The sequence below is a fragment of the Naumovozyma dairenensis genome, chromosome 6, assembly GCF_000227115.2.
Source record: "Naumovozyma dairenensis CBS 421 chromosome 6, complete genome".
Classification (NCBI taxonomy): Eukaryota; Fungi; Ascomycota; class Saccharomycetes; order Saccharomycetales; family Saccharomycetaceae; genus Naumovozyma; species Naumovozyma dairenensis.
In genome coordinates, this window is record NC_016484.1 from 1,006,229 (window position 1) to 1,024,552 (window position 18,324).

General features: G+C 34.3%; 5 protein-coding genes across 5 annotated transcripts; 3 read left to right on the forward strand and 2 right to left on the reverse strand.

The window, feature by feature from the left end:
• Positions 1-540: 540 nt before the first annotated feature.
• Positions 541-1,583, forward strand: IST1 (Ist1p; the record flags this gene model as incomplete). The annotated part of the gene is made up of 2 exons (XM_003670930.1): positions 541-567; positions 720-1,583. The coding sequence occupies 2 exons, from the start codon at positions 541-543 to the stop codon at positions 1,581-1,583; spliced, it is 891 nt and encodes a 296-aa protein (XP_003670978.1).
• A 308-nt stretch (positions 1,584-1,891) lies between these two features.
• On the reverse strand, positions 1,892-5,131 carry PIK1 (1-phosphatidylinositol 4-kinase; the record flags this gene model as incomplete). The annotated part of the gene is made up of 1 exon (XM_003670931.1): positions 1,892-5,131. The coding sequence occupies one exon, from the start codon at positions 5,129-5,131 to the stop codon at positions 1,892-1,894; it is 3,240 nt and encodes a 1,079-aa protein (XP_003670979.1).
• A 782-nt stretch (positions 5,132-5,913) lies between these two features.
• Positions 5,914-7,713, reverse strand: LYP1 (lysine permease; the record flags this gene model as incomplete). The annotated part of the gene is made up of 1 exon (XM_003670932.1): positions 5,914-7,713. The coding sequence occupies one exon, from the start codon at positions 7,711-7,713 to the stop codon at positions 5,914-5,916; it is 1,800 nt and encodes a 599-aa protein (XP_003670980.1).
• A 2,272-nt stretch (positions 7,714-9,985) lies between these two features.
• On the forward strand, positions 9,986-11,686 carry NDAI0F04200 (amino acid permease; the record flags this gene model as incomplete). The annotated part of the gene is made up of 1 exon (XM_003670933.1): positions 9,986-11,686. The coding sequence occupies one exon, from the start codon at positions 9,986-9,988 to the stop codon at positions 11,684-11,686; it is 1,701 nt and encodes a 566-aa protein (XP_003670981.1).
• A 341-nt stretch (positions 11,687-12,027) lies between these two features.
• NDAI0F04210 (uncharacterized protein) lies at positions 12,028-12,540 on the forward strand (the record flags this gene model as incomplete). The annotated part of the gene is made up of 1 exon (XM_003670934.1): positions 12,028-12,540. One exon carries the CDS (start codon positions 12,028-12,030, stop codon positions 12,538-12,540), a length of 513 nt encoding a protein of 170 aa, XP_003670982.1.
• Positions 12,541-18,324: the final 5,784 nt, after the last annotated feature.

Consider the following 18,324-nt stretch of genomic DNA (forward strand, 5'->3'; position numbering starts at 1 on the left):
TTTCTCATTAAACACTTTTTGTCATGTATATTACATAATAATCTTAATATCGCGCAAAAAAAATGAAACGAGTATATGTATATTTATGTATTTATGTACTTATGTCTTCTGAATATATGATAATAATGAATTAATCAATTAGTTAATCTATGTCTATTTCACTTACGAAAAAACTAAATATGAGAATAAAACTTTACCTTCCATATAAATAATCTGCTCGTACTAGAGGCCTCAAGATGCCCAATCATTAATTCATTAATTCATTCATTCATTCATTCATTCATTCATTCATTCATTCTCACATATCTGTCGTGATTGTGAACATTCATGTTCTTCCCTCATATGTAGTTTATGTATTCTATTTCCAGTTCGCGAAACATTAATGTTAATAATATCTGAAATTCTTGCAGTATACAAGTTTATATAAGATATATGGACCTGAGAAACAGGAGTAGCAGAAGTTAGAAATCCACAACAAGAAAAATAAGGATATCCATATATATTTTCTATCCATTGATAAAGAATAAGTTGAAAGTTATTATGGTACAACAAAAGATCCCCTTTACTGTATGTCTTTGTTTTTTCCTTTTCTATCGAAAACAAGGGAAGCCCTTATTTTGGAATCAACAACAACTACGATGAACCAAACTCTTCTACTAACTGTGACGATTTACATAATATCCTCTGATTTATTACATTAATAATAATATTACACACAGATTAGATTGAAAACATGTCTGAAAATGTGTATCCAAAGGTTAAGATATGCACAAGAGAAACAACAAGCCCTCGCTAAACAAGATCGAAGGTTAGTTGCCAAATTATTATCTGATTCTAAAGAAACAAAGGCACAATATCGTGTGGAAAACTTAATTAATAATGATATTCATATGGAATTATTAGAAATATTGGAACTGTATTGTGAATTGTTACATGCAAGAGTTAATATATTGAATGACATTACGGATGAAGTGGATTTGATTTCAAATCATATTGAAGATGGTATTAATGAAGCTGTAAGAGCAATTGTATTTTCTACATTATATGTGCCTGAAGTAAAGGAATTGAATCAAATGGCGGAATTGTTGACTTTGAAATTTGGTCAAGAATTCTTGAAAGTTATTAGAGAAGATCATGTTGGTGTTCCTGAAAAAGTATTGGGGAAATGTTCCCCTGCTTTACCGAAGGAAGATTTGGTCATATTATATTTGAAGGAAATTGCAATCACATATGACGTTCCATATAGTTTGTTGACAGATTCTGAATCTGAATCTGAAACACAGAGTAACGATAACGAGAAGACTGATGATGATAATAATGATGATGGGGATGGAGGCAACGTAAAAGAAAAAATCAATGGGAAACCTATCGTAGCAATGGATAATGATGAAAATATATCAACAGATGAAAAACATCCAATAACAATTCGAAAACCAAGACAAACTAGTGAGACTGCAGAAAAAAAACTGAAAATAGCTGAAGATATCAAAAAAGAAGTGAAAATCGTCCATAATAAGAAAAAAGTCGAAAAAACTGATGAATTAGATGAATTAAAGAAAAGATTCGCAGCATTACGTAGATAATAATAGGTATTTGTATATACACTATGTCTCAGATGATATGATCATTTAAACTCCTAATCCAAAGGAAAGCATAGAATCAAATTGGATTTTATTATTTTTTTTTAAAAAATATTATATTATTATATTAAATATATGTATGTGGGTATCCCAAAAATTGCTTCCTGTTTTAGGAACAATTAATTTTAATGTTCAACTGTACAAGTAGTTATTTATTCTTGAGTCAGTATGAAATGCAGTTTGCTGATGTTAATTATTATAAATTTGTTAAAATAAGACGTGAGAAAAGAGCTCTCTCTCTTCTGTTCCTCTCAACTGTAAATACCTTGAGTTAATAATTGGAATTGATCGTATCCTCTCGTGTATATACTACCTAATGATTTTCCAATTAAGAAATTCTCGGCAAAATCATCAATCTCTTCATCTGGTATATGAAGATAAAATCTTTGCTCCAATTGGACACTAGTTTGTTCACCTGCTTGGAAACATGGCTGCATGTTGTCCTTTTGCATGATTTCACACATAGAAACAATTTGATCGGAATATTTCCTTAATGCTCTATAAGCAGCTTTTGTTGAATTGACAAATTTCTTGTATGGAGCACCTTCGACACCACCCAGCAATTCAACATATTCATAAGTTAATTTAAAAGGTGCTGCTTCAAATCCAACGGAACCAGGTGAGTTAGATAACATAAATCCAAAATCAATATGTACAACATGACCTTCATTATCAATCATAATATTACCATTATGTCTATCTTTCACTTGTAAAAGATAACAAATAACAGAATATGCAGCTAATGACGAGGCAAAGTTATCTTGTGCACGTTTGAACTTGAACCCATTTGGATCACCAAATGCACGAACATAATGATCCTTAAGAGTAGCAATACCAGTTTTTTCATCTAATTCACCATCGCTGACCATTTTCTTCGTTAAGGATTTTTTAATACTATGAACAGAAACAGCATTCGTAATAGTTTCAACAAGACCAGTTGTTGCGCTTGTAATTAAAATCTTCATCTTTTTAACCCATACGTTAACTTTCTCTTTGGCCCAAATTTGTGCCATAGCTTGAATCATTTGACATGCAAACGCTTCTTGCCTTAAATCATCACCTGACTTGGCAATAACAGAACATAAATCCCAATTTTCCAAATGTCCATATTCAGATGTCTTACGAATTCGTTCCTTTTTGGTATTCCAATCTTCACCAAGGTAAGATGTATCAATACCACCTGTCAACAAATCATTTTTCAATTTACGTTCACCCGCGGCACCATGTATAGCTTCTAAATCGTTATAACCAAATTTATCTTGCACTTCCTTCATAGATGCGATAATTTCATCACGAATTTGATTGGTTGTAGCAGAATATTCTTGTGGAGAATTCTCTAATTGATTTAACATTAATGCAGAAATACGCATTTGATCAGCCAATTCATCAGTTTGAGTATGGAATTCCTTTGAAGTACTTCTTTTATTAGTTATTAACGCATCAAAATTATTTGAAAACTTCAAAGCTGGATTCCTATCTTGTGAATCTCTTGGTATTATAGGCACTTTAGCTGCACTTTTCAATACAACAGATGTTCTGAATGCTTCTGCATCAGTTTGATTTTTCACTCTAATCATGGACATGTCACCTAAATCCATTTCTTTTGATGCATTCATGCTAAAAGTGTTGTTGCCGTTGTTGTTGTTGTTGTTGTTGTTGTCATAATTTGTGTTATTGTTATTATTGTTATTGTTTGTTGAAGAAATGGATTCCGCCAGGGATACATCCGATGGAGTTCTCAATATGCTAGTATCATCATTATCATTGTCTAGATCAGATACGACATAACTTAAATTACTTCCCGTTCTTCCATTACTTTCATTAAATGTTGGAACCAAAGTAATCAAATCATCTTTACTACTATTTTTATTACTTAAATAATTCAAATCGAAAAGTAAATTACCCTTATTGGCACCATGTTTTAAGAAATTTTCATTTTCATCTGTTGTAGGGTCGAAATCAAATTCATCTCTTAAATATTCGATGAATAATAAATATGGAACCTTTTCAGCTGAATTTAATACTTGTGCCTCATTTGCAGTTATAACTACCAATTTATGTAATTTCCCCTTTTTATTTGGAGGTAATAATGTTGGAATATCAACTTCTGCTGGAAGGTCTCTATTCATTAGTGATAATTCAGCACGTAATGAACTTAATCTTGCTTCTGTTGGTACTTGTGCAAGCCGTTGAGAAATAGATTCTAATGCGATGGCAAATTGTGTTTCACAACGGAAATAATTTGATTTTAACAATTTAATCTTTTTAGTTGTTGAGATTTTAGAAATGTCAAGTAATGATGGACTACGACCATTGATTGACGGTCTCATGGAGTTCGATCCATTATGTCTAGTTGGTTGGGTATTGGTTCTAGTTATTGGGCGTCTTTGACTAAAGGATGTAGATGTTCTTGTGGGTCTATGTAAATCAGGCATGGAATTTGTAAATTGATCGTAATTTTGAAGAGGACTTTCATTAATTTCTTCATGGGACGTAAGAGCATCGAAGTTCGGATTATGTTGTACACTTTTAGTAATATCTGTGATAGAACGTTCATCATATGTTCTATGAACGAAGGAATTATCCAACATTTTAGATTTCCTTTTGGGCATTTTAATTGAGGAAGATATTCTGTCTTCAAATACTTGAGACCCAACGTCATCAATCATATCAAAATCTAATGAATGTTCTTCTGTATCTTTATGTTTTTTGAAAGCCATATCTTCTTTAGTCATTGTGGAATCCACTATATCGACAGACGATGACGGTCTGATAAATGTATTTTCTGTTTGGGTTTTATTTTTGGTTCTAGTTCTAGTTGAATGTTCAGATGATGATGACCTGTTACGTCCTGTATTCTTTAATGTAATGTTTCTTGTAAAATCTTTAATGGCGTTTCGTGCGACTTTAAAGACATATGATTTTTGCCTTTTCCCCTGCGATTCCACTAGTGGTTTAGTCATTTCACTCAATTGTGGTATGGCAATGGAAGACATCATCATTGAAACTGATACAAGAGCAGGTGCAATATTTTCATGCATCTTTGTTGGTTTCACGTCATCTTCCGTTATAGTTGTATTAAATAATGAAGCTTGTAAGTTATTAAGTACTCTTCTTGCAACTTGGAACCCGTATGATGCCGGATCTGTTGATAAATCTGTCAATAATGCTTGTAATTGCCAGAATGTCAATAATGCGAAATGTGGGTTTTCATTTTTCAGTTTCATAATGAGGTCTTCCAAAGCCATCGATTCAGTTTCTATAGTTAACAGAATCTGCACCAATTGTGGGATATAAAATTGTAATTCAGCGTGAGGGAAAGTCAACAATCTCTGACATAAGTAATAATGAATCCCAATGTTATTTGAGCATCTACAAAGCAATTCGATGCAATTGTAAAGGGTGAAATTCGGTGAATCGATCCTTTGTAATAATTTTTCATTCTCTAATAGAGTTAATGAAGAGGACTTCTTAGCATTCTCTTTACTCATTCCGTTCCAAAATCCTTTCTAATTTTTTCACCAACCAATGTTTTTTGGATCTATAAATTTTGTTTTGATCTAACTTTCAATAGTCTGCGTCCTTCACTTGTAAAAATGGATATGCTTGGCGTTTCTCTGTGAAGGTTAGATATGATTGTTAGATTCCCGGTTTGGTATCTGTTCTCTTTAGTAGCGTTCAACTCGAACTAATCCTGGAGTTTCCCTGTACAATGCATTATTATGCACGTTTGTACATAAATAGCTGAGCTGTTGTTATTTGCAGAAATTCGCACTATATATAAAAATAATGTTTCAGTGCCCAAATTGCCCAACTTTCAACGGTCTCGTGTTACGCGATGTACATACAACACGTCTTTCTATCTTGTTGATATATATACCACTACGTAGTATAAGATAATACAAACGCAAATATCGTGATAGATGAAGTGGAGGTTCGTTTGGTTTGAGTTGTGTCCATTGTTCCTACTCTCTTACCTTGATCAATGACTTTTCTTTATTTGAGAAAGTAGATTAAAGTACTTTGAGTACTATTTTACATATTGAATAAAAAACCGTTTACAGAAAGAGTCGTAAAAATGAGTTCATTGGCTTGAGAAGTATTTAGTAATATACATGTATATATGATCTTGTTGAAATGATGGTAGAATTAGAATAGATAAGACTTAAAATTGTTTACTGTTATTATTATTATATTATTACAATATATTAATATTATTAATTTTTTTGTTTTTTCGTTTTTTGTATTTCCTTATTTTTTTCCTTATGATTGATTATGCAACGGCTGCCCAGAACTTATCCCATAGGGTCTTTGGTTCATCATCTTCCCAAATGACAGCTTCTATTTCTCTTCTATCACTGTCAATATCAATGTCCTCTACTCTCCAGAAGAATCTACATCTGTAGAATATTTGACAACCAATGAATAAGACAGCTAGGATGATCAATGAAATATATGAAGTGAAGAACGCAGTAGTATCCCAATGAGGAGAGAAAGCTTGGAACCCTTGAATGAAAATGATAACAGTGACGAAGAATGTTGCATAATAAGCACCAAATGGCATCAATTTAGCCTTAAATGGTAAATCATCTCTAGAGATACCACGGAATTTCAAAGCTTGCATGAATCTGATATGAGAAATGGAAATAAATAACCAAGCACATAACCCAGCTAAAGTGGAGATATTGATTAACCAGTTGAAAGCAGTATTAGCATTGTTATTAACGACTAAGAAAGCTAATAGACCCAAAGCTGAAGTAACAATGACACCTAAGTATGGAACACCGTATCTTGTGACAAATGCGAATTGTTTTGGAGCATTACCAGATAAAGCTAAGGCATACAAGACACGGGAACCCACATAGACGTTTGAGTTTGCTGCGGAAATAATAGTGATCATAACAATGGCATTAAAGATATCTGGTAAAACTTTAGTACCAGCATTTTGAATAGAGATAACGAATGGAGAAGAAGCAATAACAGCAGAAGTACTTGCTAAACGTTCATCATTGTAAGGAACTAACATACCGATAAAGAATAATGACATGATATAGAACAAAGCAATTCTGAAAACAACCTTGTTAATAGCTCTTGGAACAGTCTTTCTTGGATTAGCAGCTTCACCAGCGGTGATACCGACTAATTCAGTGCCTTGATAAGTGAAAGCAGCATTAATTAAAGAAGAAACCCAACCTAGAAATCTACCTGTGTTAACATCCTTCGATATAATACCAGGCCCCCATGGACCAGGATTTCTCCAATAACGGAACCCAATTGGACCTTGACTGGAACCACCACATACAATAATTAGAGCATATAATAGGTAACCCATAATGGCGAGAACTTTAATGAAAGCGATCCAAAATTCAATTTCACCGTAAACTTTAACAGGGAAGAAATTCAACAAAGTTATAAGGACCCAAAAGATAGCGATCCAAGCAGCTAATGGAACTTTATCAGTCCAATATTCAATAACTTGACCCACGACTGAGATCTCCACAGCAAATGTAATAGCCCAATTAAACCAATACATATACCCATTTGCAACCCCAAATGCAGGAGATAGGAATCTCTTTGAGAAAACTGTAATAGATGAAGTAACAGGGATAAAAGTTGCCATTTCCCCTAAAGATTGTGTAATGAAATAAATGATTGAACCCATAAACAGATATGCTATTAATGATCCTACTGGACCTGAATTAGTTAATGGAGTAGCAATACCTATGAATAGACCAGTACCAATGGTACCACCCAAAGCGATCATACCAAGATGACGTTGCTTTAATGCTCTTTTAACTTGAGTATCATGATATTGAGCTTCTTCTGCTTCTTCTTCTTGATCATCTTCATGATGAGTGGCTATCCTTGATCTTGTTAGGGAATGAGTTATGGAATTTATATCTGCATTAAATTGGTTTGTGTGAGCTAGTTTCTTTTTATCGAAGACTATCTTTTCATCGTTTATGGTTTCAATACCATTTTCATAGACGTTGTTTCCTTCTTCGATGCTATGTATTTCGGAAGTATCCTTCTCTTCGGAGTTTGACGATATCAGATTTCTGAATCTCGACATTTTTATTTTGTTTGTGTAATTTATATTATTAAAGGAAGTGTGGCGTTTTTCCTTTCCTTTCTTGTGTGTTGTTTAAAAGAAGTTCTTGGCTTTTGTTTGTTTTCTTCAGTAAAATAGTATACAGAGCGAAACAGGTACGAATTTGGTAACGAGATCAACGGCAGATGGATGACAACGATTGTCGATTGTATATCTAGCGATGAGTACTGAGAGTTGGTTGGTCACTTTTTAAAGTTTATCTAAACAGGTTTGAAAGAGGTTTTCACTGAGACCATTATCAGTAATTATTGAAGAGTTCAGCTTTGTTTTATAGGAGGGAAGGGAATTTTCATTCCAAAAATATTGTAAATTTTTCCTTGGGATTTTAATTTTTCACTTTTCGTTCAGCGTCGTGCGGTCTCTTCTGAGCGCGATGTGTACTTTGTGAAACTTTTCAAATTAGTCAGTCACACTTCTCGCTTCTCGACAACTGCAACAAGCAAACAAGAAAGGCGGTGGCCGGAGGGTAACATGCATTTGGGAATGGGGGTCTTCTTTTTTTGGTGGAAAAATTGGGTGTCACCCTAGGGAAACCTAATTAAATGTTACACATGGGTAGAGTACGTAAAGTGTCAGTTATTGAGATAGTTGGAGGAAGTTGAATAATAAGCAACAATAATGAGCCGCTATGACTATTGCTTTTTTTGCCAAGAGATTAACCAAAAAAAAGTTAGGGTGTGAAGGTTGTATTAATACAGTATCAAGAACCTTTTATTGTAGTTCTAAGACTCATTTTTTAATTCGGACACACTCACTTGTGCATAAATATTCTTGCTTGAAAGGTTGTACGTATGAAATTGTGGACATGCACAATGGCACCTCTCTGTATATTCAGGTACAAAGTCTTAAGAGTTGCAATACAACTTACCTGTAAAGATAACAATCGGACATTCTTTTGAGTTTCTACTATATTGTGTTGCAATTTGTTTATGGATTTGTCATCGTAGTGGATACAGTAAAAATGACTATTTAGTTTGCAACAAGTCCGAAAACTCGGACTAACTAGTTTTATAGCCTGTTAAGTTGTTTTTTTCTCTTTAGTAAGCATACATATTTAGTTATAAGTTTAAAGTACAAGGCAATATGGAGCTGTCGATAGGAAAGAGGTGTTGCCACTTAGTAGCTTTTATTTACATGAAATATTCCACGCGAGTAAACAGGTGTAGACGTAAACCTCTTTTTTGAGAAACTTGAAAGTTATTTTCTATTATCCTGTAACCTGTAGTTTTGGTTCAACATACAAATATATATATATATATATATGTGCGTATAGAGTTGTACGGTCCACCACCTGTAGATACAGAGAGTATGTTTTTAAAGAATTAAGTAACTTTAACCGATTTTAAACGCGGAGCTTCTAAAAACCCTTACTCTGGATCTAGGGTTACTTTTTTTTTATCAAAATTAATATTCTTAACAATCGCCATTCCCCGCATGCTCCTTTTCTTTTGTAAAAGAATTACACCTAATCTTCCGTCTAATTCCGAATAGAAGAAAAAAGGCCAAGTAAAATTATTTCCTCACTGTCCATCCGTACCTCGCATATATAATGTCTAATTTAGCACGTGGACGGAATCACAATATTTTCCGAGAGGAATACGAAGAGGAGTTCGGTGACGGAGAGTTTCCAAGGGAAACAAAAAGCTGTCCCCGTCAAAAACATTTTACAGTGGAAAATTTTGACTTCATTGCTTTTCTTGTTTCCGCAAAGAAAAGGCCGTATTTGATTACGAACGGCTTTAAATCGTTGCGGTAACAACAAGAAAAGTGGAAGGATAAATAATGTGTCATTCAGCCTTACTTCATGTATGTAATCGAGTGACACATTCTTCCGAAGAAATTGCACAAAGCCATACATACTAAAGAAGATAGGGTGAATTAAGAAGCTTGTTTTTTATATATACATTATCTTGGGAATGTACAGTAATTCTAAATATACATACACACGAGGATCCTGTTGCCGCCGATGACAACGGTGGTACTAAAAAGTCCATTAGTTACATACTACCTAGAGCTTTTGTAAACTTTTAGATGGCATAACGCGAATAGAAAAATTAGGGGACCACTACCTTTTAAATATTACACATAATAAAGTACGGTACAATAAGCATCGTTTTTTTTACAACATGTATACGTGAACACATCATAAACGTTTATGCTTGCATCAATGACAAGGTTGAAGTATCTGTAAAGACAAGAATAATTATTTTATTATCACAGAGGACCAGCTGATATGTCAATTTTAGATATTAATACCGAAGAAACATTAGAAGGTAAATCTAAAATAGTAATAAAAAGTACAGAATCGTTGGAACAGCATGATTTGCAAGGGAATGAAGACAAGAATACCCCTACGACAACACCTTCAAAAGAAAATGTGTCTGAAAATGAAAAAGATGAATATCATGAAGTTAAAAGAGACCTTAGTAAACGTCATATTGCAATGATTGCCCTCGGTGGAACCATAGGTACAGGATTATTCCTTGGTATTGCTAATCCATTAATGATTTCAGGACCAGTTGGTTCTTTAATAGCTTACCTTTTCTTAGGGACCGTGGTTTATTCAGTAACTCAATCATTAGGGGAAATGGCAACTTTTATCCCCGTCACTGCTTCATTTACCATTTTTTCACATCGGTTTCTATCACCTGCATTGGGTGCTGCAAATGGTTACATGTATTGGTTTTCTTGGGCAATGACTTTCGCCTTGGAATTATCTGTCGTGGGCCAAATTATTCAATTCTGGACTTTTGCTGTACCTTTACCTGCATGGATTTCAATATTTTGGGTAATATTAACTATCTCAAATTTATTTCCTGTTAGAATTTATGGTGAAATTGAATTTTGGATTGCATTTTTGAAAGTAAATGCTATCTTAGGGTTCATAATATATTGTTTTTGTATAGTTTGTGGAGCAGGTAAAACTGGTCCTGTTGGATTCAGGTATTGGAGGAACCCAGGTCCCTGGGGTACAGGAATTATTTCAAGTAATATTGCTGAAGCAAGATTTTTAGGATGGGCTTCCAGTTTAATTAATGCCGCATTTACTTTTCAAGGAACTGAGTTGGTAGGTATTACTGCCGGTGAAGCTGCTAATCCAAGACAAACTGTTCCAAAAGCAATTAGAAAGGTAGTTTTCAGAATTTTAGTGTTTTATATACTGTCGTTGTTTTTCATTGGATTATTGGTGCCTTATGATGATGTGAAATTGAAAAGTGAAAATTCTTATGTGTCGTCTTCCCCATTTATTATTGCAATTGAAAATTCCGGAACTAAAATTCTTCCACATATTTTTAATGGAGTAATTTTAGTAACTATTATATCGGCAGGTAATAGTAATGTATATATCGGTTCAAGACTATTATTTGGATTAGCCAAGAATGGGACTGGTCCCAAATTATTTGCGAAAACTACAAAGAGTGGTGTTCCAGTTTTTGCTGTGGTATTCACGTCTTTATTTGGTGCATTAGCATTTATGGAAACATCAACTGGTGGTGATGAGGCCTTTCAATGGTTGTTGAACGTAGTTGGTGTTGCAGGGTTTTTCTCCTGGTTATTAATATCCTTTGCACATATAAGGTTCATGCAATGTTTACAATCCCGTGGTATTTCTAGAAATGATCTTCCATTTAAAGCAAAATTTATGCCATATTTAGCATATTATGCCACAATTGTGATGATCATTATTATTTTTTTCCAAGGGTTTACAGCCTTTGCACCAAAATTTGATGTTCTAAACTTTTTCGCATCGTATATATCAGTTTTCCTTTTCTTTATTTTCTGGGGAAGTTTCCAACTATGGTTTAAATGTCGTTATGTTTGGAAATTAGTAGATATCGACATTGACAAGGATAGAAGAGAAATAGAGGATAGAGTATGGCAAGATACCACACCCGCAAATCTATGGGGTAAATTCTGGGATTTTGTAGCTTGAATAAGATTAATAATATTCAATATATCTGTCCTAAACTTTTGTAAAAGGATAGTATTAGTCAGAAAAATGGACTACTGTTTGTAAGAAGTACAGTTTTATGTAACTAAAAATGCCCTCATACTGAAGGAGTGTTCGATGTGATATCAGAATAGCATAATTATATTATTTAAGAGCGTCTACAATATATAGCAAGTGGCCCTTTGCACGTCAGGGCAGAGGAAGGCTTGCTATGGGGAGTTATTGGCTGGAGTATTAAAACTCCAAGTACTATGAATCACTTACTTTGACCTTAGGTGCTATCTATATATTTTTGGTGTTGCTTTTTGTTTGTTTACATTTCAATGTCATATCTCTATAAAAGCGATGCTAGGGGTGATTTAAATCGCAGTAGCCTAGCATTACTGGTAGAAGTAATTTATGTTAGCATTATTACACCGTATCCAAGCCGGTTTGTTATTTGTGTCTCTCATGTTAGATTCAGAAGAGCAGTGCATGTTCAAAGTAAACCTACTGGAGAATTAGGTTTCAAATCTCAAGTGGGTGTTTGGGGATCAAGTTACGCTGCTATTATGACGATATGCATTTTAATTGCTCAGTTTTGGGTTGTTATTGCTCCTATTGGTGATGGTAAATTGGAAACAAAGAACTTATTTGAAAATTATTTGGCTATGCCAATCTTATTGGCGTTATACTTTGGTTACAAGATATATACTAAAAACTGGACTATTTTTATTAAAGCTAAAGATATTGATTTAATATCTCATAGAAATATTTTCGATGAAGAAATTATTAAACAAGAAGAAGATGAATATCGTGGGAAATTAAGAAATGGTCCAATCTGGCGTAGAGTTTAGGGATTTCTGGTGTTAGAAAAACCAATTAATCCTTTTTTTGTTTACGTACTTTAAGGTCTTACTAATAGTAATAATTTTTGTTATTATTACGATATCTTCATTTCACCCCAAGCCATGACACATTCCTCTTATTATCTCCTTTTTTTCTGATCTAATGTTTCCTTCCTAATGCAAACTATTCTTATCCAGTTTTTGTTTATTTTATCTATAATACTTTTCCATTTGTAATTATACTTAATATTTATTACGTTATATCCCTTTCGTAATAATGGTATTTCGTATTCAAAAGGCAACGGTAAAATTGCCAGTTGAGTTTACCGAACATTGGGATTCTACTAGATAAGATTTTACTGTAGGTCATATATATGTGTATATGGTATTTTATTTTCATATAAAAAATTAGGGGAGAAAAATTAACAATCGATTTGAAACTCAAATTAAAACAAATTCGCCACCCAGTCAGTATAAACGTATAAAATGAGGTATAGGAATTCCCATCCAGTTTATATCTTTTGTTTCGTTATTGTTGTTGACTATGATACAAAAAAAAAAACGAAAACAAAAATTTTAAATATGACTGAAGTAAACAATACTGAGATAGAAGTCGCTGAAAGAGCGAGAAAAGAGCGGCTTAGTGTTGCTATCGGAGAAAAGGTAATCTTAGAAATCTTTCTTGGATGCAAACTTTTCCAAGGAAAGACAACTAGTGAAAACATTACCACCATCCTTTTTTTGTATTAGCGTTAATCTCTGATTGTCTGCGCAATTGGTACATTAAGCGGGGACCGCAGTTCCACGAAAATTACCAACAGGTGCTAACAACTGGAAGCGCCTGTAGTGCGGCAGTGTCCGCCGGGTTAAGCGACACAATTGCTGATTTACTCAAAAGTTTAAAAGGTTAAACCAGAAATAAAAATGATTTATTATTAATTGATATTTCAACTCTATTATTTTTTTTAGTTTAAATTAGAAAAAGGAGACACAAGGATGCCCATTCAGTTGATATCTTCTGTCATAATAGTTGTTGTTGTTTTTCTTAGTGGTATGGTTTACAAAAATAATGGAACAGAAGATATCAACTGAATGGGCATGCTTGTGCCTCCTTTTATACTCATAGGGCCGCGAATTTGTGTCACATTGTTTCCAATTTTGTGTCACTTGTGTCAATTTTTTAGATGAAAGTACGTAAAATACCATATGCTTTAGCGTTGTTACGCGCCGAAATCGCCCACAAATAGCCGTAGCTATTTTTCCAAATTTAACGGGGAAAAGTTTTCAGATTCGTTAACCCTTCCATCTTGGTCGCCAAAAAAATACTATAAAATTTTACAGAGTTTGTTTATTTTGAGTTTATTATTATTACACCTACATTACATAACCTTTTTAATGCTAGGTCCGAATTGTAAAATATACCGTGACACAGTGTAAATACAGTGGACTAGAGTGAGTTATCTACAGTAACATAAAAAAATGGGAACTATGGCCTGTCATCCAGAAAATATTTCTATCATTTGGCGTAACTTCTGTTAATAGTGAGAGAAGTTTTTCAACTGCAGGAAGATTTTACGGGCAAAACCTCATATTCTTGCAGACGAGACGACTGAAAGCCTACTTCTGATAAATATTTTATATTCCAATTTCCCTGACAATGATATCTTTATTGATACAGTTTTTGGAGTTTGATTCTACTCTCAGTCTTCTATTATTTATAGTGTATATATTATTATCTATCTTGAAGCTTTTACTGCTGATGGGCCAAATTTTTTCGCATGAGTGTATTCTTTTCGGGAGTTTTTTAAGCTTGATATTGCCCCTATATTATTTTCGATAGATGAAAATTTTGTTTTTTACAATTAGGTATTGACCGTTATTTTTCTTATTTGGGCCCTTACCCCTAATCCGGCGCATAACAACGCAAATATGCATGTATGACATATGACATGTGGGTACTGCGTCCAGACATGGCAGAAGTTGGGTAGGGGGGTGGGTTGGATTAAAATTTGGGGCCATAGAAGCCGGGCTAGAAGGCCTCTAATTGGGTCCGGCCCGGGGGGGGGGGGGGCGACCTTGGTAGGTATTTTCATCTGAGTGTTAGAAACGGTTGGCCTATATTTTGGGGGGGGGGGGGTAAAAAATATTCTCCCCTTCCCATGTCATACTGTGTCTAGGTGTCAGGCCTGGGACGGATAGGATTTTTGGTCTACCCTAAGGGATTTTGGGCCTACCCTACCTTTTTCTAATCCCCAGTGAAAATCTTCAACCCAATCCTAATCCAAACCCATCCATTTTCTTCAGTGTTCCATGCGAGCTTAATAGTAGTGCCATATTAAGTGTTTCATGACAGCTTTTTAGTACAATATGTCTCAAATGTCTTGTTATCTGTACATATAGTATTTAAGTGGATAATAGCCCATATTTTTCATCTGCTTGAGAGTTTAAATGTTTTGAAGGTTAAACAAATATATAATTGTACATCTGTTTGCCTCTTGGTAAGTGATTCACAATAAACTAATGAAATAAAACTAAAGATAGTTCCTTACGTACTTCTTGTATGTGTGAATATGTATAGCCCGGATCAATCCCTTGAACCGCGGTGTGGCATATATACGTGGATATTGTAATAAGGTAGAAGATAGAAAGATTCGCCTTGAATATGTACATAAACAAAGGAAAAACCAGCTAACAACAAATAGATATAGTGAATCAACAATATACACTATTAAATAACTATTAAATAGGCAATGCACATCATCAACATTAACATCAACAACTACATTATGAACAACAACAACAACAACAATACTCAAGATGTTCTGATAACTCTCAGGTAAATGAACAAATAGACCCCCCGTGGCTCTAGTGCTAAATCAGCACAGAATCCCTTTTCGTTGGTTGCCTCCGCAATTTCTTTCTTCAATAATTTTGTCTTTGGATCATAATCCTCAACTTGCTTTCTTTATGCGATTGGTTTCAAAGAACCAATGCCTCCCAGATGATCATACAAACGTTCTAAAATAGGAGGGAACTTATCATCAGCTATAAAGTTGGCTGAAAATGTAATGAATGGTGGCAAGACACTCATCCCTGTATAAAATAACTTCCGGTGATTAATGGGGAAAAAATATCTTCAATTGGACCATTTACACCTGGGTGGCAGGATATGGAATCTCGGTCCCATTGACGGAGACCATCGGCATTCCCTTCTTACCAGCAAAGGAGCCATCACCATATCTTTTACGAAGCTGCTATGCTAACCCAGCACTAAAGACACGATCAACCGAACCCTTCAAGATAGCAGGAAGATTAGCCTACCACAATGGCAATGGAAGATGACTATATCAGCCCTTTCCAATTTTTCTTGTTCAGCGATGACATCTGAAGTCAATTTGTGATTTTGGTACGCAGTTGAGGATCCGCTTACGATCTTTAGTCTTCTTCCTTTTTCATGAGTTTCAGGGAAGTCATATTCTCTGATTCTGATTTCCAATTCATCCTGTAAAAATCTGACACTTTGACTTCACGGCCTTGAGATCTGAATTTCTTAATGGTAGCGTCTAAAAGGGATCCATTGAAAGATTTACGATCTAGATGAGCGAAAATAATTAAAACTTTTTGACGCTGTTAAAATCTGTCATTTTTGACTGTTTACATGATTGTAACTTTTGCTTTTTCTTGGTTTCTTGTTGACTTGATATGTAATTATCCAAATCCTCCTAAAGCTAAGAGTAGTAGAAAATGGTATACAGAATCTATTTCGAAAATGTAGTTCTTCCTCGAGACTAGCATGTTATTTATACACTTTCCATTTGATTTTCTTACAGAATCCTGATTGTTACCTCGATGAACATCCTTATGTACTAGACCGTAGATAACTGATTCTTTAACTGTGTATTGTTTGTTTGCTGATGTAATATTCAGTAAAATTGTGCCAAATTATACTATGGAAGTACAGTACAGGGCGGTAGGGAATGTATGCGTCTATAGAGTATACTAATAAATGGGCGAAACTTTGACTAATAGTTGGGTATAAAATACCAACGCTGAAGTATACCACTGCCTTTATTGTAAATGTATGCTCATTCCTACCTAGGTAGTTATTATTAAATGATCGGAAATTATCCCATACCAAGGAAAGACGAAGATATGGGAAGTAACATTCTATACAGCCTTTTCACGAGAATCGCCTGGACGATCAGTTTTATAAAATCAACCTCTATTACACCATCGGAGAATGTTTTTTCTTTCTGATTCATTCCTGTCGGGATCTTGAGAAAATTCAACCCTTTACTATCAATAGCGTATGCACCAGATCACTCGGAGCAGTGGATACATCAGGGACAGGTGAGGACGTCTCGATGGCTTATATTTTCAATATCATGTTTATTATGCATCAAGGGCCAGAAAATCACAACTGTAATAAATAACAATTTTTTTAGTGCATAATATCCTGTGAGATACGTTTCTTATTTTTGATTTCCAAGTTGATATATATCTGTTTTTCTATCTATTCAATAGTCCATTCTGTCTGTCAGTGCTGGGCATAATATTTTATTTTATTATGGTAGTTTTTTTTTCGATTGGTTATGCTATTTAAGTAGTAAGAAATATTTTCAAAGAGCAGCAGTTTTGGTTTTGAATTCATGAATATTTATATATTAAAATGCAATACATATTGTGTTGGAAATAGGTCATAACTGTCCTGTGGATCAGTTAAATTGGGAAAAATATGTGTAGCAATGTTACTAACACTTTTTTCAAGGTATAACCAGGCCTCCTCTTTTAGCATTTGCTAAAGAGTACTATACATAACATAGACATATAACAATATATCTCTTATATATTTTATTTCTCTATAATATCTCATCGTGAAGATCTTACTTTTCTCCTTGTCGTCTCGGCATATCTACTGTACGTACGTTACGACACTATTGTGTGTCTGTAAATCAATGTCCTTTTAGCAAATCGACATATATGTACCATATATATCAATATATTGACATCTATTCAGAACGTGACAGTGACATTTGTACTCTTACTGTAAATTACTTCTTATTGATAGTTCAGGCTTATCTTTCTATTAGTACATTCACGCATAATATATTGGTTTGGTTTCAGTTACTTATTTTAATTAATAGGCAGAGGATAATAAGGTGACCATCAAAGGTATCTAAGATCAGGATACAACTACTATTTAGCTTATACTCTCCCATCCCCAAGTCTATAAATCTAGGTGTGACTTATAGCAACTAAACCAACCTCACACTGCACTATCCTATAAAGCAGTAAAACAAGATATTTTAAAGAGTCTTTTCTTGGGTGAAAACACCCAAAGTCAAAGCTTCCTAGAAGAAACTGAAACATTAATATACAGATTTCTAATATAAAGCTTGTCAATAGGAAGAAGAATTACTGTCATTCCCATCATTCCCACTACAATGTAAGATGAATAAGGCGATAGTATTACCCGGGATGACAACCTCAAACTGGATTTTTCTACGGGAACCGACCCGCGGGCGGACTGACGGATGGACAAAAGGAGCGCGGTTTGTGTTTGTAAGTCCTCCAATTTCTTTCTGTCTGCCTCTGTCTGCCTCTGTCTTTGTCTTTGTCAATCAAAGGGTAAACGTATTGTAGAAGACGCACAGTTAGTTTAGCTCCATTATGTTAACGTAAACTACATAGTACCTATAACGCCAGACAAGCTACATTTATTGCAAGCACTAAGAGTGTTCTGATTCACAGGGAAACAAAGAGAGAGGAACATTGAGTCAGTATAGCTACACG